Consider the following 25,675-nt stretch of genomic DNA (forward strand, 5'->3'; position numbering starts at 1 on the left):
TTTACTGTCCAGCCTAATTTCCAGTTAGCTGTTGGGGTTTTGGTTTATTGTTAGCATTAACTAATTGTAGTGAAGTGTTTCCTGTTGTAATTCTGGACGTTGCTGCTTGTTTTACTACTGCTACTTTGTGTTTTAATCCCTTCAATGTCGTCTCTGATTTTCTTCCTATCCCAGTTGTAATTGTATCTTAATTAAAGTTCTGTCCTCAGAACTGAAATTGATTACTTTCTCGGGTGGTTCTCGGAGAAAGGAGGCTTAAAAATATCTTTTAGAAAAAGTGGGAACTGTATTGAGTCTGATGGAAGGGAGAGATGGCCTGTAAAACAAGCAAATAGCTATAGTTTTGACAACCAAAAGAAAGGATTGGTTAAGGAAGAAGAAAATCAAAAGAACTCCGTGGGCTAAATGTACAGTTTCCATTTGTCCACCAGAGGGCGGTATGTTAACTGGAGGGAATAGAGGCCAGGCCGAAAGATTTTCGTAAACTGTGTACAGGTGTCATTGCTTTTAAAAACGGAGTATTCTAATATTGTAATTTATTTTTTTAAGTGCAGATGTGGAGAATTATTATTTAATAAAAATTTCATCACTTTATATCAGAATTTATATGCAGCATAGCAAGCTCAGTGCATTTAAAAGTACAAAAATTGTATTTTATTAATACACAGGATTATTTGTCAGGATATACTTGTATATAAAATATATTTTCTTTAGAGTATTTATATGGGAAACCTAAACTATCATGTTTGTTTAATGAGCTGATTGTATAAGTTTGCTTTCAGAGAGCCGTGGTTGGGGGAAGATGTTTCAGAAAAACTTACATGATTTTAATTTTGAAAAACTTTTTTTCAAACGATTATACATACATTAATTTGTTGTATTTTTTGTGGCATAAATTTTCTTTTGGCTGAACCAGTTAATCAGATTATAATAGTTATTACTGCTTTCTGTAATCGCGTAGCTGAAAAATACATTCTTCTCCTTCCAGGTGGGTATGCATTTAAATTATCCAAGGATCTTAGCTACTTATATTTTTTAAAAAATCTGCAAAGACGATACTACACTCTTAACTACCTCAGGGGGAAAAAAGCAAATTAGATATGGTAAGGAAGTTCTTCCTGAGACGGAATTTCTTCCTGTTGAAATTTAAGTTCACAACTCTTGGGAAAGCAAGGATTTAACCTGGGCTTAGCCAATTTTAGCTTATTTATACACCTGGAACCAGACAGTTCTTCTTTTCTGATTTTGAATGCAAAAAGAACACAGCCATAAGAAATGTAACATTATTGATTCCTGAAAGTTTTACCCTAGTGTAAAAATCCTTATTAGAAAACCAGTATGTCAGTAAAATAATACAGTTCCATGATACATACTTTTTTTGAGCAGCTATGGTGTACCAGGAGCATAATATGGAAATGATGCATATGGGTTGCTGTCAGAGAAGTGCTTCCTGAAATTTCAGCAATTTGCTTTCTGCCAAAGCCTTGCTCCTCTCTCACGTTTTGACTTCCTTGCCAGATTGGCAGAGTTAAGCTTATGTCTCTTGAAGAGAGTTAGGCTTCTAGCTGAGTACCATTTCCTATTTTATTGGATATCAGTGTTTCTTTTATCCTATAGGGAGAGTTCTATTTTAGAGTTTGTGGGCAATTTTAATTATCAGCAAGAGGCTGAGTGGGAATAATAAGGGGTTCCATGTTGACAAGTTCCAAAGTAAAACTCATACAGAATTTTTAATTGCAATGAATGATGATGCGTGACACGTTCTATGGTGACTGTGAATTAATGGACATAGCAAGGTAAACAAGGCTGTATAAACTATACATTATTACACCTTATTTTTAATCACATTGTTATTCACAGTTCACAAAGATGCTGTAAGACAATTACTATTTATAAAGTATTTACAAATACCTAATTAAAGCATATTGCGGATAGACAACATTATTAAACATAATATTTTGCATTTATATGTCACTTTTCATTTGATCCTCAGTTCACCCCGGGAAATTGAGGCACAGGCAAATGTTCAGGTGATAGAATATAATAAAGTTTCCCTTTACAATGACCTAATCATTTTTGCGGTATTTTTTAATGAAAAATTTCAAACCAATACAGAAAAATTTAAAGAACCTAATAATTGTCTATGTTCTCTTTCAATATAGATAACACATTTAATTATATTTTGTCCAGGGCTAAGGCCTTGGGACGTATAGTTATTACATCGATCTGATAGGTATTGTAATCAAGTTCACGGTTTGTATGAGAATGTCCTACTTGCTGTCTTAGGAGTTTAGGATGCTCCGTAGTATGTTTTTGTAGCTTTGGGGAAAAAAATCATGGGTGACGAGACATCCATTCTGTCTCCTAAGAATTTAAGATCCATGGAAAGGGTACAGAAGGAGGAGGAAGGAAGAAGGGAAATTAATATTTATTGTGAGCCGATATATGCTAGGGTACTGGGTATCCTCGTATATACAGCATTATCTCATTTAGTCCACACTACTACCCTGTTATTCCCACTTTACAAATAAGGAAACAGCCTCGGAGACGTCAAGTCGCTTGTCTAGGGACGTGAATTCAATCTAAATTTATGCTCTTCCCACTAGACCTGGACGCATCCTTTGCAGGATCTTTTCGGGGCCTGGAATATAAATGTCACGTTGAAACATTCATGTGTAATATGTAACTGTGTCTGTGTCTGTGCATGCCCCTCCTCCCCACGCACATTTACGTTTACATTATCAGTACACGTTAATGGATTATACGTGATAATGGGAATAAAACCGTAGATTTAGAACCAAGTCATGGATTTGCGTCATTCAAGTACTTTATGAAACTAGGAGTAATTACTACCCCTCTTCTACTTCGAAGGACCGATGTGATCATCAGGGAGCCAAGCTGAGTGGGCGTCACAACAAGAATAAACGACGACTTCCAAGTGTCCGGAGAGGTTGGCGCCGCTCGGGCACAGCCGCCGGCGCGCCCCCCGCCCCGCTGCATCCCGGGACTTGTAGTCCCGAAGGCGGCGGAGGCGCTCACTACAAGTCCCGCGAGGCCCAGGAGCGGCCGCGCGTGCGTGTGGACGCCGAGGCGCGCGGGCGGGGCCGGGCGGGACGAGTAAAGATGGCGGCGCGCGCGTCTCCGCCCTCTGCTCCCGGCTGAGGCGCTCTGAGGGGCGGCCGGACGACCCGAGCGGCCCGCGCGGCGTGGGGCGGGAGGGCGGCGGCGGCGGGCGCGAGCCATGGCGGAGCTGGAGCACCTGGGCGGGAAGCGCGCCGAGTCGGCGCGGGCGCGGCGGGCCGAGCAGCTGCGGCGCTGGCGGGGCTCGCCCACGGAGCAGGAGCCCGCCGAGCCCCGGGGCGCCGGGCGGCGGCCGGGGGCGCGGCGCGGGAGCCCGCGGGTGCGCTTCGAGGACGGGGCTGTGTTCCTGGCCGCGTGCTCGAGCGGGGACACGGACGAGGTGCGGAGGCTGCTGGCGCGGGGCGCGGACGTGGACACGGTCAACGTGGACGGCCTGACCGCCCTGCACCAGGTAACCGGCTCCCGGGGTCCGGCCGGGGGGGGCACTCGGGCCGCGGTGTCACCGGCCGGCTCGCCCCCGGGGGCCGTGTCGCCCGCCGCCGGGCAGGGTTTGTATTTCCCTCCGCCTGCCCGGTTGCCATGGTGACCGGTGGTTGGGTCCCCGGTGTCCCCGGGGCTCCCCCGTCCTCACTCGCGCGGGTCGGGGTGCCTGACACTGTGTCCCTCGTGGGCGTGGCAGCGTCGTCTGCCCGGGGGCCTTTCGGAAAGTTCAGTGTTCCGCTGGGGCGGCCCCATCCTAGAATGTTTTAGGTCCTAAAGCCCTGTTCGTGCGGGGTCGGGGCGAGCCGTGTGAGCCCGCGCCTCTTGTTTTGCTCACTTGTGATTCACAGTTTGTGTCGCGCAGGCTGTAACCCCCGGGACGCCCCTGCCCTCCTCGCCGTGGGGTCCTGTTTTCTCTTTGCAGTTTCCCTCCCTAAGGGCTTGCTATGGAGAGCCAGCCCCCCGAGTCGCTTGGGTTCACGTTGTGGGGTGGCCTCTGTAGAGAGCGCACGCCCTATATATGGCTAGAGTGTGTGGCTCGTGGGGAACTTGACAGTTCTCTGCTTGCTGATAACACCTCTCCTTCTCTCCTGTGTGCGACAGCATTCTATATATACTGACTGTCGTAACTGGCTCCACCCTCCCTCCCCAGAGGGAACCTCATCAGTTATTTTGGGGAGCGGAGAGCGGGACACCCACTCTTAATCTTTCCTCTTTTTCTTCTGCGGTCTGTGCAAAGTGAATGTGTTGCCACGAGAATCCACTTCTAAATAATAATTCTCTGTTGTGTCATACCACTTCCCTGAATGGATTAGCCGGCATTTGAATAGTCCTTTGCTGTTTAAGAATTATTTTATACGCGTGTCAGCGGTGATTTTGTGAAGTAGGTGCGGTGGGGAGTGTTACTCTCATTTTACGGACGAGGAATCTGAAGCTCAGAAGATTGTTACTTGTGCAAGATTAGAAAGGAGGGAAGTTGCCCTCAGGCATGGATTTTTCAGATTTAAATTCCAAAGCTTTATATCCCACCTGATAAGGTGCTGAATATAAATAAGATAGATGCCAGGAGGGCTACATTCATTATTTTAAATTTCTGAACTCTCTCTGAAGGTGTTTTTATTTCTTTAAATGTGTTTGGGTTGTTAAGGAGTTTGAAATCTGTATTCTGGAAGAAACCGTTTCCTGGGTTCCTAGAGGACGGAGAAATGGAAGCCAGCTTTCTAGTTGCGTGTGCCTTTATTGAATCACTCACTGTACTGTCAAAGCGCAGTTTTCTTAGTGAAACTCAGTAGCCCTGTTTTTTTTAGGGTGACTCTGCTAGCCATACACATTTTAATCACACCCTTAGAAAAGCACCTACTTTGAGGTCACTCTTGGTAGATCCCCCTTGCCATAGCAGGGGCCACTTTTCTGATCCCTTCTCCTGACACTGACCTCCTTGGTGCCTTTCCTTCTCTCTTAACTAGCCCCCAGATGGTGAAGTGCAACTTCTCTCATTTAATACGATCCTCACCTTCAGTTGTCTCTGGAAATAGGAGAGGAAGGAGACGTCAGCTATGGAATTTTTTTTTAAACACCTGCAAATGCAGCATAGGCATTCCTCCCTACGTACAGGACTGGCCGTGAGTTAAACTGAATAGGTATACTCAATACTAGACAAATTCAGCTAAAGACTAAGCTACTCGAAGATTTGGGGTCAAACAAACCTTCTGTTGAGAAACCGTCTTTTTGTTTGAATCAAGACAAGGGGCCTTTATTGGCTCAGGAGCCCGTTTACAAGTCAGTTTCCACAGGGTTACAGTGTTTCTCTGTGGTCTGAAGAACCCTTGAGGTACATCAAAGATTATTTTCCAAATGTGAGACTGGAGCCTCCAGTAGCTGAACAACCTACTTTATGACTGACTGTCCTTTTGAGAAATGGAGAGTGGTACAAGTATCTGAATTATTTAGTTAAAATATCCGTCTGTTATACAAGCATGATGTGAATTATCAGGATAAGTGCTTCCTTTCTCTCTTTTGTTGCGGCCTTGGCCTCTTGACCAACTGTGGTTATCATCTTGGCGTGTTGGAAGAAGCCCCCAGGTGATACTGGGGGACGATTTTTCTCCTCCTCCCACAAGGTCACAGTAGATGATTGGCACTTCAGGTTGTGGTGCCTTGATGCCACTTTTGACTTAGAGACCTTCTTTTCTTGGCAGCCTTTGCTTAGGCCACGAGGTGCTTGAGTCAAAGATAATAAGCACCGGGGGCCTGTTAATAATGGTGGAAATAGACTGGGGTGAGAAGTGTCTCAAAGGTTAGGCCTGCTCTCATGAAAGCCTGGGGGACTTACACAGACTGACTAAACGAGGGCAAGTAACTTAGGCTCTGGCATGTATGCCCCAGTGTCCTAGAGTCTTCAGTGACAAAACGTTGATCCCAAAGCACTTGTTTGCTCACAGAGGAGTTCCCGTTTTATTTATGTGTGTACGTTATAGGGCATGAAGTGTGAGTTAATAATTCTGGGTGGGCTGCTACTTCTTAAAATTTCTTTTTATTTATTTGTTTTGCAAGGTTGATCATTAGCACCTATCTTCTTGGTATCCTTAGCATCGTGCCTTTGGGCGCTCTGGGTCTAGATGTTGTTGTTGTGTATCGTGGTGTCGATTTCAACTCCTAGGGATCCTCCCGTGTGCAGCAGAGCAGAACCCTGCCCGGTCTTTTTGCACCATCCTCTCTTCTTCCAGGGCCACATCAGGTTATGTTCCTCTGCGATTTAAATGGTTTTCATGGCCAATTTTTTGGAAGTGGGTGACCAGGTCCTTCTTCCTAGTCTGTCTAGTCTGGAAGCTGCACTGAAACCTGTCCACCGTGGGTGACCCTGCTGGTATTTGAAATCCTGGTGGCATAGCTTTCAGCATCACAGCAACACACAGCCACCGCAGTATGACAACTATCACATGGGGGGTTGGTTCCCTGACTGAGAAATGAACCCGGGCTGCAGCAGTGAGGGTGCCGGCTCTTAACTTCCAGACCCCCAGGGCTGGCTGGGTCTAGATACGTGCTCTTAAAACTGTATCTGCCAAGTTACTGGTCTGCTGTAAGAGGCAAGTGCTGACTTTCAGAAAGGAGATTTTCTGGGATTTGTTGAAACCAATGCCTGCATCTTCCTTCAGAATGTATAGGATTGGCACTTACACCTGTTCTGAGTGTGGTGGAGGATGCTCAGGTCCTTCCACACAGATCCTGTCTCTGGACCCGTCTGCACAGTCTCCCCTTGCAGGGGCACCTGGGAGACTACGGTGCTTCTACACTTGACTCACAAATTCAGGTGGGTTTTGTAACATTTCCAAGTCCAAGTTTGGACCCTCAGGGTCACCCCAGACTGAAATTCTACTCCTAGTAGCCTCTGTCATTCTAGAGCTGCCCCAGTCTGACCCTGTAGTGTCAGAGAATAAAATTATCCATTTCTCTGGAACACAGGTAGGGATAGGGACAGATGAGAAGCAAAGAAATTTATATTCAGAGTGAGACAGAGGACGGCTAAGGTGATAGAATGTGTTCAATACAAAACAGCATGTGTGTGTGCTGACTTGTATGGCATAGTAAAGCTTGCGTTCTTGTTTTTTTTATTGAGGTTATGATAGTTTACAACATTGTGAAATTTCAGTTGTACATTATTATTTGTCATCATCTTATAGGTGTGCCTCTTCACCCTTTGTGCCCACCCCCACCCCGTACCCCCTGGTAACCCCTAGTCTGTTCTCTTTGTCCCTGTGTAAAACTTGCCTTCTTAACCCTTTCTCTTTTGTTCCAAGTTCGTTACTTATTCCTCTTACAGCTCCGTCTGTGAAGTGACTTTTGCCTCACCCTATAAATTGATGAGTTCTGCTTAGTGTCAGGACCCAAGGCAAGAGGGATTAAGAAGATACTGTTGGCTTCTTCGTGCTTGTGGATCTGGAGCAGTCATCCTGAGTCACTGTAGTAGTTTATCTCTTCAGACTGGATGACATGATGCATCAGACCCTATTTGGCACTGGCCCTTTGCCTTCTGAGTATTAGTCCCAAGTTTCCATGCCATAATGGAACCTCATAATAGACCTCAAAGTCAGATTTGAAAATTAGGCTTATTTTTATGGTGGTTTGTTGTTTTTTTGAGAGTACAGATGTGAGTGACTTTTGTTTCCTTGCCAGATTTTTGTTTCCCATTCTTAAAGTCTTGTAGAGTAGCTATATACTATCATTTGGGCTTAAGACATTGCTTATTTTTGTTTTTAAGTATTTTTAAATTAAAGTATACTTTATGTACAGTAAAATTTGCCTTTTTTAAATCTAGAGTTCTATGAGTTGTGACACACATACAATTGTGCAACCACCACCACAATCAAAGTATAGAACATTATCATTACCTGCAAGATTTCTTTGTGCTCCTTGTAGCCAACTCCTCTTCCTACCCCCAGCCCATGGCAACCATTAATCAATTTTCTTCTTTTTTTTCCTCCTGCAGAAGATTAGCCCTGAGCTAATATCCACGTCCAATCCTCCTCTTTTTGCTGAGGAAGACTGGCCCTGAGCTAACATCCATGCCCATCTTCTTTTACTTTATATGTGGGATGTCTGCCACAGCATGGCTTGATGAGTGGTGCGTAGATGGATGCCCAGGATCCGAACCTGTGAACCCCGCCACCAAAGCTGAGCACGTGAACTTAACCGCTGCACCACTGTGCAGGCCCCATCAATTTTCTGTTCCTGTAACCACAGTGCCATATAGATGAATCACAAAATACGAAGGCTTTTGAACCTGGCTGCTTTCATTTGCTGTAAGGCCTTGAGATGCATCCATGTCGCTGCATGTGTCAGTGGCTCCTTGGTCTTTATTGCTGAGTGTACTCCACCGTGTGGATGTAGCAGAGTTTGCTTATCCAGTCACCAGGTGAAGGACGTTTGGATCATTTCCACTTGTTGGTAATAATGGGTAACATTCGCATACGCTTTTGTGTGTGAACGTAGTTTTTCCTTTCACTTGGTTTAGTCCCTGGCAGTGGGATAACTGAGTCATGTGGCAATGAATGTTTAACTGTAAGAGAAACTGCCAGACTGTTTTCCAAGGTGGCTCCACCATTTTGCATTCCAGCCAGCAATGTATGAGTTCTAGCTGCTTTGCATCCTCACCAGCACTTGGTATTATCTTTAAGCCATTTTAATAGTTATGTAGTGGTAAGTCGTTTTTTACCGGCAGTAATGATACTAGTAACGTCTAATAGGAGCTGTAGTAATGGTAGTCGTAGTAACAGAGCTCCCACTGTGTGCTGTTTACTCTGAGCCGAGGACTGAGCTAAGTGCTTTTAATGTGTTGACTGGTGTGTAATACTTAACACAACTCGTGAGATGGGCACTTATATGATTGTCTGGATCTTACAGAAGTAGAGGAACTGAGGCACTGCCCAAGGTCACACACTGATAAATGGCACAGCTACAGGTTTTTTAAGCCCAGGCAGTTTGATTATGAGTCCATGTTTTTAGCTCTGTATTATATTGCCTCTTACTAGAATGTATTGCCTCTCATTGTAAAAAAAAATTAGAAAATAAAGTTATAAAGAAAAAGTTGAAAATGATTTAAAATCAGGCTACTCAGAGATAAATACCACTAACATTTTAGTGTATTCCTTTCAGGGGTTTTTTTTGAATATTCATTATATTGAGTTTATACATATGTGTGTAAGAATTTTTTTAAGATTTTATTTTTCCTTTTTCTCCAAAAGCCCCCCAGTACATAGTTGTGTATTTTTAGTTGTGGGTCCTTCTAGTTGTGACATGTGGGATGCCGCCTCAGCACAACATGATGAGCAGTGCCATGTCCGTGCCCAGGATCTGAACCGGTGAAACCCTGGGCCGCCGAAGTGGAGTGTGAGAACTTAACCACTTGGCCACGGGGCCGGCCCCAATATAAGAATATTTTTACAAAATTAGTTTCATATGCTTTGCCTCCTGATTTTTTCACTTAATTTTCTTTGTAATCATTTTCCTATATCATTAAATATGCTTTGAAAGTAACATTTTGACATTTGAATAATATGTCATCGTTTGCATGTGCTCTAATATATTTATTTTCCTTATTAGGAGTTTTATTATATTGTTAATTTACAACTAATATTGAATGCCTAATGGTGGATTGTAAGTTTGTGCTAAAGTTTGTATTCTTGTTGATAGGTACAGTTTCTGCCTTCAAGGAACTCACAATCTAGTTTGGAGATAGATTGGAAAAAAACGGTGATCTTTAGAGTAAGTTCTCTGGTACACAAAGAAAGATGTACTCCTAAGTGGAGGGACAAAGACAGGCAGTCCAGGATGATAGAGCAGTGTGTGCAGAGAAAAGGCATGTGTGTGGGGTGTAGGCAGAGGACTCAGGGAGTCCTAATGGATGTGTTTGGAGGGTTAGGGCTGGCAGTGGAAATGACGTCCTGAAGGGCTTTGAACGTTGGACATGAGGCCGAGAAGGCTTGATGGAGTCCTTAGTAGAGAACTTTTGTGGGTTGGAGCAGGGGGCTTAACCCAGCCAGAGCAGTATTTTAGGAATATAAGACGCATTGGATTTCAGAATGAGTGGAAGGCAGAGATGAAAGAACCAGCCGAGAGAATGGAGATGAGAAAAGAAAACATAGGTGTAATACAGTCCTAACCTGTGAGTCTGCAAGAATCGTGTTATTCAGATAGAAATGGGATTCTGTCCAATATTGGGCTGAGGTCCTCTGAAGACATCTAGGTAGAACGATCCTGTAAACGTCTGTGTGATTCAAGGCTAGTCATCGCTTCCCTATCTAGGCTCCAGTTTTCTCATATTTCAAATGACAGACTTTGCTATTAACATAAAGGTGAGAGTTGAAGCAATAGTGTGGAAGAGGAGGGGAGAAAATATAATAGAGAAGAGCAAAAACCACAGTGAGATGGTTGGCAGAGGGTGCAGAAGTTCAAGTTAGAGCCATAGGAGTATATGGTAGGCTGAACAGTGCCCTCAAAATGACCACGTCCTGATCCCCAGAGCCTGTGCGTCTATTACCTTACATGGTCATGGGGACTTTGCAGATGGGAGTGAGTTTAGGATCTTGAGATAAGAAGGGTAACCTGGATCATCCAGGTGGGCCCAGGGTAATCTCAAGGGTCTTTATAAGAGGGAGGCCGGAGAGCAGAGTCAGTAGTTGGAGATATGATGACAGAAGCAAGAGGTTGGAGTGATTTGAGGAAGGGGCCATGAGCCAAAGAGTGCGGGTGGCCTCTTGAAGCTGAAAGAGGCAAGGATGTGGATTCTGCCCTCAGAACCACCAGAAGGAATCGACCCTGCGGAAAACCTGATTTTAGCCCAGTGAGACTGAATTCAGACTTCTGACCTCCACGTCTGCGAGATAATAAACGTGTTGTTTTCAGCCCCTAAGTTCGTGGTCGTTTGTTACAGCAGCAGTAGGCAGCTCACACAGAGGAGGCCCAGACAGCACAGTGACGTTGAGGCGCTTCCAGGAATGGCTGGTCAATAGAGTAGAGGAAATTGAGGAGAAGGCCTGAAAAAACCTGTTGGATTTGGTCATTTATAACCTTCAAAAGGGGAGTTTCAGTGGAAAGATGTTTTTGAGGACTTTTGTGGAGATTATATGAAGTTTTTTCCTATTAAGGATAACTTAGGTTAGTCTTTCTGTTGACTTTTAGAACAACAACAAAAAAATGTCTACCATCACTATGATTATAACTGTAAATCATCACCCAAATATATGAGAAGACCCTGAAAAGCTGATTTCTGGCTAGTTCAAGTGGTTTCGTTATTTATGAGTTAGAAATATTTTAGGATATTAAACCCGACACTGGAAGCAGTAAAGTTATCTTCCCGTTACTGAAGGGCTGGTTAGCTAGTTGAGAATATTCTATTTCCCGGTTCTGGTTTGGCCCATTTCCCACACGTTAGCACTGTCCCTGGACAGCAGCCTTAGGGGAACAGTGCTAGGGAGTTGGAACCAATAGGCAGTCCTGCCATGTATTCTTTCACATTCCTCTGCTGAACCTCCGCTCTGTGCCTGACTCTGTGCTGCTTGTTACTTGTTACTTAGCAGTTGATACATTTAGGATTAAATAGAATTTTGGGAATACTCCCCAGAATAGCTGGTTCCTGTGATCATTTGTAATAGGAAATGGGCTACATAGTGCTTTTCTTTTCTAGCTTCCTGGCTCTTGGGAAGATGGATTTGGAGGGAAGTATTTATTCATCAGTATTTGTGACTATTTTCTTCTATGCTTATGGATGAAAGTGATCATATTTATATTTTTCTACCTAAAGATGGTGAAAGATGGAAGTTTGGGGATCTTTAATAAATCTTTGGTGGTTCAACATAGTAATAATAAATCCAGATTAAAGATCTTGACCCAGAATTTTATATAGGGCAAGGAATTGAAACCTCATTTGGATTGCTAATTGAAGCTTGCTCAATTTGTTGACTTTTTTTGGCTTTGAATGTGTTGGGTTTTTCCTGCTTTTGAAGTATAATTTCAAAAATTGTTTCTTAAATCTTAGATTATAACCAGTTTGAGTAAATTTGGGGGGGATTGACATTTTGTCAGACATGCAAAGTTTACATTTGTTTCATGGATCAGTTTAATTGGAAAACTGAAGCTTTAGTCCTCAATATTGAACATTGATCTGTATGTAGTTTCTAATGCAATATTGTGCTACATTGTAGTTATGGGATGGGTTTATGTAAGAATTTAGAAAAGATTTTGTACTTAGTATAGTTAAACGTTGTAATACTATGACTATCTGTTGGAATCATACTCTAATGCAGTTTTGGGAAAATATTTTACAGTTCCTTGCTCTGAATATCCATGATAGATTTGGCATAAAACCTGGCTTTTACATATGAATTTTTGGTCTCATAATCCACTTTCTATTTTTTAAAAACTTTTTTATTATGGAATATTTCAAAATAGAAAATAGAATATTATAATGAAAGTTATCAACTAGTGGCCAATCTAGTTGCATTTATAGGTCCTTCTCCCCCTATCCCCAATACGCTGGATTATTTTACAGCTGATCCTAGATAGCACATAATTTTATTTGTAAATATTTCAATATTTATTTCTAAAAGATAGAAATTTAAATAAAAACAATTACAGGTTCATTATCACACCTAAAAATTAAGCACTCACTCCCTAAAATGGTAAAATATTCAGTACTGTTTAAATTCCCTGATGGTTCATGATTTTTGTTTATAGTTGGCTGATTCAAATTAGGATTCAAATAAGGTTTGCATTGGTTCATATGTATCTTAAGACTCCGTTAATCTATAGTTTTCTCCTCATTTTTTTCCTCTGGATCTTATTTGTTGCAAAACTCGATTGTACTGTGGAATTTCCTGCAATCTGGATTTTGCTGACTGCATGCTTATAGTGTTAACATGTTCTTTTGTCTCCTATATTTTCTGTGAACTGGTAATATCAAATCTAGAGATTTGGTCTGATTCAGATTTGAACTTTTTGGCAATCATACATCATAGGTGGTGGCACATACTTCTGTTGAGAGACATAATATCTAGATCTCGCTCTCTTTGTGGTTTAGTGGCCATTGGTGACCTAACAGAATTTTGAAGTTTCAAGCCAGTCTTGTCTAGACCTGAATTCTGTTAATTAATTAATTCTTCTAATTATCATCACATCTTCTTGTGTTGACTTCCTAATTGGGATACCAGTGATCAGTTCAAGAAATGTAAATTGTGAACATTGTGGATAAAGTGGTTGATATAGGTGTAGTGTATTGACCGTTGTGAGGCTTGACATGGTGCTCAGCAAATTTAGGTTAGGGCCCTTCATGTGCTGTTTGTCAGTGACGATGAGTGGAGTAAGCTTCATCACCTCTCCATATCTGTTCTGTTAACCCTTAACTGAGGTTCCCCTTATTTTGAAATATTGTTCAAAGTTCCAGGTCAGTGATATGGTTTCCTGCCCCCCAAGATCACCACCAGCTCTTGAGCTTCGTTATGAAAGAAAATTTCCAAGGAAAGCCTCCAAATAAAACTAAAAAAAGAGAGTCAGTTGGCTGCATGAGGAGAAGAGAGAGACTTTCCTTGCAGGCAGACACCTACCATATAAGGGAGAAGATAGCTTCGCAGAGAAGAGTGTCCATTCTAAGTGTATCAGTTTTGGGCAGTCAGCTGTGGGCAAATGATGAGCTTATCATAGAGAATGGAAGTGACGTGTGGAACATTCCTGTGGAGGTTGGACTGGCAGGCTCGCGTTGTGCTCTTTGAGGCTGGGGAGACGTCTGCCCCTCTAATTGAATGTGAATCTCACAGTAGGATGTACGATTTTATGAACTGTGTTTTTTTCCATGGGAAACAGGTTGGCTTGTTTTTTGCTTCTCAGCAGTATTTTTGCCAGATTTCTTTTTTCGGTTGTTTGTATTTGTTTAGTGTTTAAGCCAGTTGGCCCAGCTGAGATGCGCCATTAAAGTGCGAGGTAGTCTGGGTCTGGGTGCTCCGGATGCTGCTTCCCTGTTTTATAATCATGCCTCTTGCGCTGCTTTTCCTCCCCGTGTTTAGAGTGTTCCCCTTTGACAGTAAATAGATGAAAAATGAGGTCAGAAGAATGACTCACCTCATTATAAATCACCAGGGGTAATGGAAAATGATTTTGAAGGATGACCGAGCTGTGTGCCATCTGTTGAGAAGCATTTCACCTGTTGGAGAGCCCCTGCAGTACAGGCCCCCAGTGAGAAGGCCCATCCGTCCACGTCCCAGCGACCGCTGTGCTGGACTGGGATCAGGAGAGGCGTACTGCTGGAACTCCAAGTGCTTGGTAGATATTTAAGCTGGCAGCATACTGATGCTTGGCCTCGGTTTTCAGGTGAGCGTGGCAACTGTTTGCCATGCTTCAGCTCTTTCTGTGCTATAGCCAGTCCGTGACAGGATCACCAAGGCCCAAGGGTTTTTTTAGGGATATAACTTTGGAATATAGTGAGTTTTATCTTTCTGTTTCTAAATTATTAAGAAGGCTATCTCCTTCTTCTTCTTCTTTTAATATCAAGAGAAGAGAAATTTCCCATTCTGTCTATAATGCACTTCTGTGGTTTGGATCTTTAAAAATTCCAATGATCCTTTATTAATTTTTTTTGGCTACATATTATTGAGCATTTGCTAGATGCCAGATCCTGGAGTAGATGCTGGGATACAAAGATAGCATCGTCCCTGCCCCCAGGGATTCTGCAGTTATTGGGGAACTCATAGTTTTAAAGATAAAATCTGGTCCATATTGCTCCTGTTTAGCGTTGAATCCAATTCCTATTATCCTGTTCATAGTAAAAGTAGAGAAAGGCTATTGATCATTATCTACAATTTGCCTTTGTATATTTTTAAATAATCAAGTCTTTGTCCTCAGCCTTCTCTTATCTAATAAACATGATCATCTCTTTAATTTAAGATCAGTTTCCAAATCATTAATCAGTTTGCTGTCTCTCCTGTGGATTTCCAAGCTCTCCAGCTCCCTTTGGGCTCACTGGCTCCATGAGAAGAGTCAGTAGTGGCTTCGGCTCTGGGGCCGCCACAGGACCACTGAACAGTAGAGTCAGGACTAGCCATATGCATTTGTTTTGTTACAGGATGGTCAAGTTCCAGGACGTTACAGCACAAAGAGCCTTCGAGGACAGCACCTGATCCACCTCTGCTATTTTACGAAAGAGAAATCTGAGGCCTAGAAAGAAGCTAAAAGAGTACCATAAGCATGGAACAGAAATAAAATATAATGAAATGTTTTAGTTATAAAACAAATGATCAGATTTCTGCTTGATATTCTTCTCTTGCAAACACGTTTTCATAAATAGAAAAGAATATCAAGCAGAAATTTGATCACTTGAGAAAAATCAAAATATTCTCTAAATTCTTTTGAAGAAGGCTGATACCTTATAGTTGTATTTCTCTTTCAAAAACTTCCATATAATAGACACATCATGGGATAACTATTCACATTCTAAGATAATTAATCTGAGTTCTTTAAGTATTGGTTTCACATTTGGTTTATCCATCTCTGTATTTACTGCCAAGCAACATGATAACATTAAAGCAAAATTATGTAAAGGAAAAAACAATTCATAGTATAAATACCATCTAAAACATCAACTATTTTTATTTTTCTTTGTTCTTGCCCAGGCCGTGTTAACTTTTACGATATTTTAACATAGTATAACTTCACGGTGTGTCATAATTTTAGTAAGTGCTGTTTACTGGATGTCTGCTGTATACCGAGTATTGCACTATGCATTTTGTTTTTTTAAATTATTTTTACATCAACGGCTCCACCAAGTAGGTGGGATTATTCCAGTTAATAGTGAGGAAGTGGAGTCAGGGAAGGTGCTGGCCCTGACCCAGGTCTCACAGGTCATGCTGGTGTTTGAACCTGGGTCTGTCTGACTCAGAAGCTCCTAGTTTTCTACAGAGATTACACGGCTTTCTCATAGGCTGGTCCACTGCTCCCTCTAGACCTGCTGTGGGCTCTGAGAAGGCCTCTTGCATGCATACCATTTTGTGGCGGGAGATTTCTCTATTGCTCCTTCCATTTTTACACGTCAAGAGTTCTGTATTTACTCGGTGTGAGATCACGCCCAAGGCATTGCTTCCTACCTCTTTCATGTCATGGCATAGAGAGAAAACGATGTTATTTGCATAGCACACTTAGTAAACTGGAGACTTGGGAGTTTGGGGTAAAAATTTATTTTCTTAATATAATGATAAGAAAAATTATTAAAAATCAGACTTTGGCTAATTGTTAACATTACAGTCTATTAACAGTAAGTAAATAGACCAAGAGTAACATCGAGAAATGAACAAAATCAATTATGGTTTACTTAGGAGCACCTAATAGTAGCAGATGTGTCGATAGTGACGGTGTAGAGGACCATGGTGACAATCATGACAAACATGCATATCTTCTCGTTAGAGATATTGTGGAAAAGTTAGAGCAAGCTAAATAGAAAAATAGTATGTTTTACATGTACATGCAAAATAAAGAACTTCACTGATGTCAAACAATGTAGATTGAAATAAAAATATAGATTAAAATGATTCAATAGGAAGATCAAGACAAAGCTCTTTTGTGGAGTCACTGTAGCATGCTCTCTGACAGTGGAGTTTTATGTACCAAAATTATAATTACTAAATTTAGGAAGTTTGTAGAGGGAGCCATACAAATTAAATATAATTTTACCTGTTTTAAATTTTGTTGCAAAACGTTTTTTAATAGCAATACAAAATTTCATTGAAGAGATCTTTGCGTCACTCTTGTAACCCATTTGTAACACAATATATGATTGGGAAGATCTGATAGAAACATAGTAATAGTAAGCACTCAGTAAATATTGACCGTTATGATGTTGAGTTAGTATAACAAAATGGTTGAGATTGTGAGTTTGGAATCAGAAATACCTGGCTTCTAACCCTGGCTTTGCTGCTTACATAAGCTTGATATTTTCTGATACAAGTCCTTGGTCAAGTGTGTATTATAAATATTTTGTCTCAGTCTGTGGCTTGCTTTTCATGTCCTTATCTTTTATTTTGTTTCATGTTCTTGTTTTTTAGTAAACTTTATTTTGGAGTGATTTTAGATTCACCAAAGTTGCAGAGTTAGTTCATGGGGTTCTAGTGTACTCTTGACTCAGCTCCCCTCGTGTTAACATCTTACATTACCGTGGCACGTTGGTCAGAAGAAGTATCGTGTTGTTTTTATTGATGTTCTGAATGGCATTTTCCTCATTATATTTCCTAACCAGTTTTAACTTATGTTAGAAAAGCTATTTTTAAAGAATAGCATTATTTACTTGATTCCTTACCGAGCTATGTTACCAGTTTTATGAAGTTATGGATTTTCCAGTTAGATATTAGCATCTATTAACCATGATTTTTTTTGTCTTTTTCCCCTCAAGATTTAAACCTTTGAAGCACAAAAGTTTTAAATTTTGATGATGTCTGATTTATCTATTTTTTCTTTTGTTGCTTGTGCTTTTAGTGTCATATCTAAGAAACCATTGCTTAATCCAAAGTCATGAAGATTTACATCATTTTTTCTATTAAGCAGTTTATGGTTTTAGCTCTTATATTTGGGTCTTTGATCCATTTTGAGTTAATTTTTCATGTGCTGTGAGGTAGGGGTCCAACTTCACTCTTTTTCACGTGACTATCCAGTTGTCACAGCACCATTTGTTGCACAGACTCCAAGATTTAAACCTTTCTTTTCTGGTCTTCATTTTTTGACCGGAACCTGGAACAGTGTTGAATCATAATAGTGATAGAAGGCGTCTTTGTCAATTTTTTTTTCTTTATTGAAATATCTTTAGTATAGCTCCTAAACATCTCAAAGATGTTTACTTTGTTTTCAATAGCTTCTTTTGATTAAGGAACTTCCTTGTTTCTTGTTTGTTATGGTTTTTAAAAATCTTTTTATATTGCAAAATTTAATGCACATACAGAAAAGTGTGTATAAATCATAAATATACGAATTAATGGATTTTTATAATGCAAAGGCTTGAGTTACCACCACCTTGGTTAAGAAATAAGAGATTATTTTCTAACAGTTTAAGGGTCAGGAATGGATATTAAGTTTTTGATACCTTTGATGTTAAAACCATTAGTTAATAACCCTCGGAAGTTTCAAAGGATTGTTGGAGTGATGTCACCCATGGTATGTTTAGAAGTGCCAGTTATCAACTGTAGCTTTAACTGAGGCACTCAGGCTGCTGTTACTTTACGTTTCCAGGAAGATCTGTTTTTCTTCTGAGCTTTATAACTGTTACTCATCTGCATTCTTGTTGTCTGTCCTTGGATGGCCCACAGGTACCTCAGACTCAGCACATTTTATATGAACTGCTTCTCTTCCTGTGTTGCATGTCTTAGTAAATGGCAGCTCCCTCTACCCAGCTGTTATGTGAAACCTGGGTAACATCTGTGACTCCTGTTTTTCCTGATTCATTTATTTGACAGTGTTTATTCGGCACTTACTCCGTGCTAGATACTCATTAGCACAAGGATGTAGTAGGGAGCAGAACAGACATGTGCGTACCTCCTCTCCTGAGCTTATGGTCACCACCTCTTCAGTGTCTCTTCAGTCTGTCTACGTTCATTTGTTCTCTTCACCATTACTTCAGTCCAAGTCATTAGCTCCCACCTGGGTTACAGAGAGAGTCTGCGTAATGCTTCCCCCACTTCTACTCTTGCCTCCTCCAACCATTTCCTGCGCTTTGGCTGAGAAGAGCTAAACACTGCATGCTTTCTTTAATATCCTTCACTGGTTGTCACTGCCCTGTTCTGCAGTCTTACTTCTTGCTGATCCCAACTTTGAATTTTGTCCTTCCCTCTACGTTTCGCTTCCTCAGTCACATCGTGTTCGCTTGTCTCCAAGTTTGAGTACAGTTCCTTCCCCACCGTCCCCAGTCCTTGTTGTCGCTCTCCTTGCCTACCCATCCTTCAGATCTCAGGTTCAATGTCAGTGCCTGTAAGGAGCCTCCCTGTGGCTTACCCGTGACCTGTTTTCCCATGTTAGGTACTTCTCCATGCTTTCCCTTGGCATCTGATGGCTTACCTGTCATAGCACATGTTATCTCGTCTTCTAGTTTTTCCTTTCATTGGCTGTCTTCCCTTCACCAGACTGGAAGCTCTGGGAGGGCAGGGACCGTGCCTCACTTACTCACCATTATGTTAACTGCGTCTACCACAATATCTATTAAATTTTAGGCACTGAGAGTAAATATTTGTTCAAGGAATGAACTAATTAGAGGAAAGGAATGGTGGCAAGAGAGGAGCAGTGAGTTGTTCCAGCCAATAATTTAATGAGAATAATAACAATTGCAATTTGGGTTCATATTTCAAACCTTATAACTTTCTTTCTTCAGTGTATATGATTTTCTTTTTTAGTAATTCATTCTTATTTTAGATTTTATTTTTGTTAGTTAAACTTTGGTTGGTTAGGACTTACAGGGAATTAGGAATTGAATATCATGTTCTTATGTCTTTTAAAGACTACGAGAACAAGAAGGAGAGCATAAACCAGGATTTTGAATGCTAAAAATATTCCTGGATCTAGAGACTTGACCTTCAGGCAGTGTGTCAGGGTGAGGAGCACAACCATTAGGAATCAGTGTTTCTCACGTAGAAAGTTTTTGCAAAGTTCGGGCGATTTGCTGTGTCATCAATAAGTATTACAGTTTTGAAATCAGCTTGAAGCAAAGCAAAAGTATAGATTGAATGAATTGGTAGAAATGTGAGAGTTGTAGTAAGAATAAAACAGATTTTTTTAGCATAGTTTGGGGGTTGGTATGTAAATGCAATCTTGTATGTAAAGATAAGGATTGCATCCTTTTAGAAATTGGACGTGAATTAAGAAGGATTAGTCTTCATCATGTATTTGATATAAAAATTACCCTGAAAAGTTGTTAGTTGTAGAAAAGAAATATGGAAATGATCATTAAAGTTTTTTCAATATAATATAAATATTAAATAATATAATAGGATAGTGGACTAAACCAGCGTGCATTAAGGACCATTTTCTTCAACCTAGTGTCTTTTCTCTTTGTGAATGGTGGGAGACTGTTGGTCAAGAGCAGTAGTTGCTTCTTATGTGCACTACACTGTGCTTAAGGTCTCAGTAGTACATAAAAGGTGAAAGAAACATTCTTTTCCGTCAAGAACTTTATACACTGTTTGGTGAGATAAGACATAGTTACATGAAAAAAAATAATGACTAAGTACTTAAGGCGCATAGTTGTGGAATGAATGGCCTGGAGACTGAGTGTAGATGCTCTGAGAATACAGAGGTTACTGTCAGTTGGGAAAGGCACTGTTTCTGGTAGGTTGGGCACCTCATAACTGCTTATTGAATAAAAGAAATTGAATATTTTGGGGCAGAGGTATAATATGAGAAGGGTAGTATTTTAAATGATGAAGTTGATAAGATTATATTGGGTAGACTGATTTGAGGAGGGAGAAACAGAAGTTAAGATGCAGGATAGCTTTCTAGACCAGCCTCTATAGTAACAGTGAAAAGGATCTAAGAGAACAGTAGGGTGTGAACAGGCATTTAGGAAAAATACAGGCTACAGAAAGCAGGAGAAGCAAAGGTCAAAGACAATTTTAAGATTTTGAGAATAATACTGAAATTTAATGAATATTTATTAAGCATCCTTTCTGTGCCAAATACTGAACTTGCTGCTGGGAAAATACGTGGTGAGAAAGACAGTCGTGTTTCACGCATCTTTCGTTCTACGCTATCCTGTGAACAGAAATGGGGAAAGCCAGGAAGGAAGCTGATGTGGGCGGGAGTAGAGCCTAGTTAGACATTTGCAATTCGAGGTAAGATTGTGAGCCACCAGACCGCTGATGTGCAGTGAACTATTGGAATCTGGAGAAGAATTTCAGGTCTGAGATAGACTTTGAAGTCAGAGTCAGCTGGACCCCCAGTCTGCTGGTCATTCCCACTGTCCTTTCCTAAGTGCCCGCGACTCCTCTGGTTTGTGAAGCTCAGTGCGCTCCCCCGCCTCACCCACCCTGCGCCCCTAAGCATCTGCGCAGTGCTGGATGACAATCGATAGGATGTCTTACTGGCTGTGCTACAAACATAGGGATTTTGTGTTGAAGAGGCAGCACAGTAGGGTGATTAGGAGCCTGGTTCTGGAGTCAAACCCTCGGGGTTGGAATCCTGGTCCTGCCACTTACTGGCCTAGGCAAGTCGCTTAATCTCTTCGTGCCTCAGTTTCACCAGAGGTAAATGAAGATAATAAGAGTTTCCAACTCATAGAGTTGTTATGAGGAATAATTGAGTTAATGTATGTAAAGTGCTCAGAATACTGCCTGGCTCAGATAATGCTTATTATGTATTGTTAAATAAAATGGAAAATACCCTCGTCCGCGCCTTCACTACCACCCACTAATGTTTTAATTGGCTCTGGTGGCTCTTGTCTCATTTTTATGCTTCCAACCATGTCTTCACTTTCTTTCCTGTTAACAGCTGACCTAATCATCATCTACTCAAAAGAAAACAAAGGGAGGGGGGCACATTCAGTACTCTCCTGTCCTCATCCTGCCTCCCTCCTTCTCAGGCTGACACCTTCCTTCCCTGCCTCCCCCTTCCCTGCCTCCCGGGATGTTATGAGACCCATTATCTCTTCTCCCCTCGCTTCTCCTCCTTTTCTTTAAAATCCCTCAGGTTGTCTCCATTCTTAACAATACAAATGGCCACCAGCAGAACTTTCTCTCAGTCTGACTCTCTTACAAACTACTGACTCATCTTTCTTTTCTCTCTCCTCGAATTCTTCTTAAGGAGTGGTGTGTATCTACCATTCTGTTTCGATTCCTGCCATTCTACTGACACTGCTTTCTCAAAGGTTACCACTGACTTCCTAAATGCCACACCTTGTCATCCCTCTTAGTTCTTTTCCTTTTGGACCATTTTATAATCTTTTGTCCACTTGATCTCTTTTATTATTTAAACCTCTTGTCCCTTGTCCGTTGGCTTCTGAAACATTGCTTTTTTCCCAGATCCTCCTCTTACCTCCTGAATCACTCTTTTGTACTGTCTTCACTGCCACTCTTTCCCCCTTAGCCCACTTTTCTCTCTGTCATTTCTCCATTTGTAACCTTACCCACTCCCACAGACTCGTCTGTTGCTTATGTACTAATGATGTCCAGATCTGTCCAGCCCCGACCTCTCCAGACTTTTTTTTGGACTCCAGATTGTCTTTCCAGCTGTCTGCCAAACCTCTTGATCTAGATGTCTTAGGTCTAGCTCATTCTCAGTATTTCCAAAACAAAACTGTTTTCATCCCAGTCACAAGCGTCTTGCTCCTCTTCTGTCTTCTCATCTTGGGGAGAATCGTCATTAGCCGCTCAGTCATCCGAGACCTTGGTTCCCGTTTGTCCGTCCCACCACTGAGAGAGTCCAGCTGAGTGCATGAGCGTGAGGAGGAGGCACATGCTAAAAACAGAGACTCCCAGTCCTGCCCTCCAAAGGGCCTGATTTAGTAGGTCTGGGGTAGGACCCAGGAACCCTCTGTTCTGATGCCCATCCAAATCACTGATCACTGATGAAAATGAGGGTTTGCTCCCTCCCACTCTTCCCTCGCCATCTACTGAATCATCAGGACTTGTCCGTTCTATCTTTTTAATGTCTCTTGGCTCTGCCTTCTTGTCTCCATCCATACTGCTAGTACCCTAGTTCAAACTGTCATCTCCCACGTGAACTAGCAGGGACACATTCTTTAAATGTTTGTTGAATCATTACCATAGTTTGTTATAGGTCTCCCTTTGTCTAATTTTGCACATTTATAGTCCATTTTTAATAATACCTTCGGAATTGTTTTAAAATACCGACCTATAATGTTACTATGTACATCTATCAGTGGTTGCCAAATCTTATCACACATCAGAATACTCATTAAAATACGGATACCTGGGCCCTACCTTTGGAAATGCCAACTTACTAGCTCTGGGATCCAGCCCAGAAATCTGTATTTTTACCGTGCATCCCAGGCTGTTCTGATGCAGTTTGCATTTGGGAACCCTTGCCATGTGGAGTAAGAAGGCTGCCTGCTTCCATGGCCTCCATCTGGCCAGTTGCTCTCCCCACCCTCCTTAGCTGAGTTCACACCCCTGCACACTTATCATTCTGGTTTCCCGAGTGTTCCTCATGAACTCTGCCCCTGCTGTTCTCGTTGCCTCTGTCGCCCTGCAGCCCTTGGAACCTGGTAAAACCTTCCTAATCTTTCAGGGCTCAGCTCAGATGTCCTTTCCTCTGTGATGTCTACTCCGCCAGAATGTATTCATCCCCCTTCTTGTTCTCATAACGACTTGTTCTTGCTGCTGTTTAGCAATCACATGTAATGTTATCTTATACAAAATCATATCTAACTTTTCTTGTGCTGAACTATGAGTCCCTGATGGCAGGAAGCATGTCTCAGTCATCTTTTTCTCTTCAGTGCCCAGCACGTTCCTGGAATGAATGGATCAGTGTTCAGTAAAGTTCTAAAAGAAGATGAACTCTCTCAGTGTCAGGAAGGGTGATCCTTGGGGAATTTACATATTGAGGAAGAGGAAGAGTGATCAGAGGAGAAAGCTGAAGAACTAGTTAGTTTATCATGGATGCTAAGAAATGAGAGAGAGCTTGTTCAATTGTTCATTCATCCGTCAATTTACCTAAATAAATATGTATTTATTGACCATTACTGTAAGTCAGGCACTGTTCTAGGTAACAAGGAGTATCATGCTGCAGAGAACTGGGATGTGTATTTGTGCCTAAAGTAGAAAAACAGAAAAATAAAAATCTTTAAAAACTTGATTTTATCTCTGATGAAGGTTAGAATTGAGGCTTTGTCCTACCCTGTTCTAGTTAGTTATCTCCATCTCTTAGAGGAGAGAAGACCAACATCTTATCACTGTCCTCTGAATACCTGCCCACTGTAGGGCTCAGGTCTGCTATTTTTCATCATTTCCTAAAGATGTAAAGTCCAGGTAGAACATAAAAGGTTAGATAAAGTTAGACTCCAGTTTTTTAAACTGAATTTTCTAAAAAAAATTATGAGGAATAGGACCTTCTTAACTATTTGGAATAACTGTTAAGCTTACATGAAGGCAGAGGGGTAAAATCTTTTTATCCCTTTAATCTGAGAAATCGTAACTTTTTTCTGATGGGATACTTGGGAAATCAACTAAATCGTTTGAGAAGTTTAGCTGGTCTGAGAGGAACATTTCGTCTAGTTTCTCTGAACACGTTTACTGGAGGGAGTTGTCCCGCTACCTTCCCGTGGGGTCGAGTCACAAGAGCAAGTTGATGAAATACCCTCTCCCGTCCCAGATCCCTGCTGCGTACCTGGAGAGCTCCCACTGCCACGGCTGGAGGTCTTGACTGGCTGTTGCATTTTCATGATTGCTTGTTGGACAAGGATAAGAAGTCCCATGTCTCCCCTGTGATTACTGCCTTTAGTGGGTTTCTGGTAATGCCTCCAGAAAATTCCTATTATGCATCTGTTTAGCCCCATCTTAAGGCAATTTTACTAGGTTCCATTTGACCCCTGGCTGCCAGCAATGACTTATTGCTTGGATTGTGACTTTCTCAGATCTTATTTGTTACTGCTAACTTAAAAGATGTTACATTTTAAACGTTAGGGAAAAAAGTAGCCAAGGACTCCAAGTCAGCAACCAGATGCTTAAATTTAATTATTGTAAATTCTGCTCAGCTACCAAACAATCGCGATTTGGAGACACAGATCCTTTGAGGGGTTAGCCTGGTGGCATACAGGTTAAGTTCCCATGTTCTGCTTTGGTGGCCCAGGGTTCACGGGTTGGGTCCCGGGTGCAGACCTGCACACTGCTCCTCAAGTCATGCTGGGGCGGCGTCCCACTTGCAAAATGGAGGAAGATCGGCACAGATGTTAGCTCAGGGCCAATCTTCCTCAAGGAAAAAGCCGACAGGAAAAACACACTATATTAAAGACAACTCTCCTCCCAGCTCCTAAAAAAAAGAACCTTCGAGCCTCACAGGCTCTCTGTCAGGTCTTTTTCAGCAAGTCATGCTGCGGCAAGTGGGAAACTCAGGAGGTGAGGCAGTTTCATTATTTACCCAGTGTTTCCTGCCTAGGGCTGCTGTTGCCCCAGCGGAGAGATTTATCCAGTGGTTTTGATGTGACCTGTGAATAAAGAGGAGAATGTGTTTCAAAGAATTTCTATGAACATAATTTGAATTTTGGATTATTATACTTGTTTCTGTCCACTTTAGAGGGTGGATACACCCACCTCCTCGGCTGGCAGCGGAGCCCTGAAGCTCTCTCTCCACCCTCCCTCACTGGGTTCTGTGTGTCCTGGCCCTCTCTTCACAGTCTCTCTGCTTTGCTGTAGGCTACTCCGGTTGCTGATTTATTCCAAGACTTTTCCTGTCTGTTCTGATAGATTGTTTCTCTGAACTTGAGTGCATCCCTTTTCAGACTTATTCTCCAGAGAAATGATGGTGCTTATTCCTTTTGAATTCTCCATGTTCGAGTCGTGCTGTGTTCCAACACTTGAAGGACTAAGGTCTCGGTATCTATGATGTATCACTGTCTCGCCTTTTATCAGGGTCTCGAGTTGTGACATGG

At 41.8% G+C, this 25,675-nt stretch overlaps 1 protein-coding gene across 23 annotated transcripts in view; it reads left to right on the plus strand.

The window, feature by feature from the left end:
• The window catches only part of PPP1R12B (protein phosphatase 1 regulatory subunit 12B), a 206,036-nt gene that overhangs the window by 1,308 nt on the left and 179,053 nt on the right, over positions 1–25,675 (plus strand). For 6 of the 23 annotated variants that reach the window (XR_011535276.1, XR_011535277.1, XR_011535278.1 and 3 more), the window contains exon 1: positions 3,118–3,532. The exons of 3 other annotated variants lie outside the window; for them this stretch is intronic. Coding sequence is in view for 14 of the 20 variants with exons in the window: in XM_070602191.1 (XP_070458292.1) it covers positions 3,242–3,532 (291 nt within the window). In the remaining 6 variants the exon portion in view is untranslated. Of the gene's footprint in view, positions 1–3,115; positions 3,533–25,675 lie in introns of those variants that run through there. 14 more of the 23 variants (XM_070602179.1, XM_070602184.1, XM_070602198.1 and 11 more) reach the window with 8 other exon arrangements.

Source organism: Equus przewalskii, chromosome 31, assembly GCF_037783145.1.
Source record: "Equus przewalskii isolate Varuska chromosome 31, EquPr2, whole genome shotgun sequence".
NCBI classification, from domain to species: domain Eukaryota; kingdom Metazoa; phylum Chordata; class Mammalia; order Perissodactyla; family Equidae; genus Equus; species Equus przewalskii.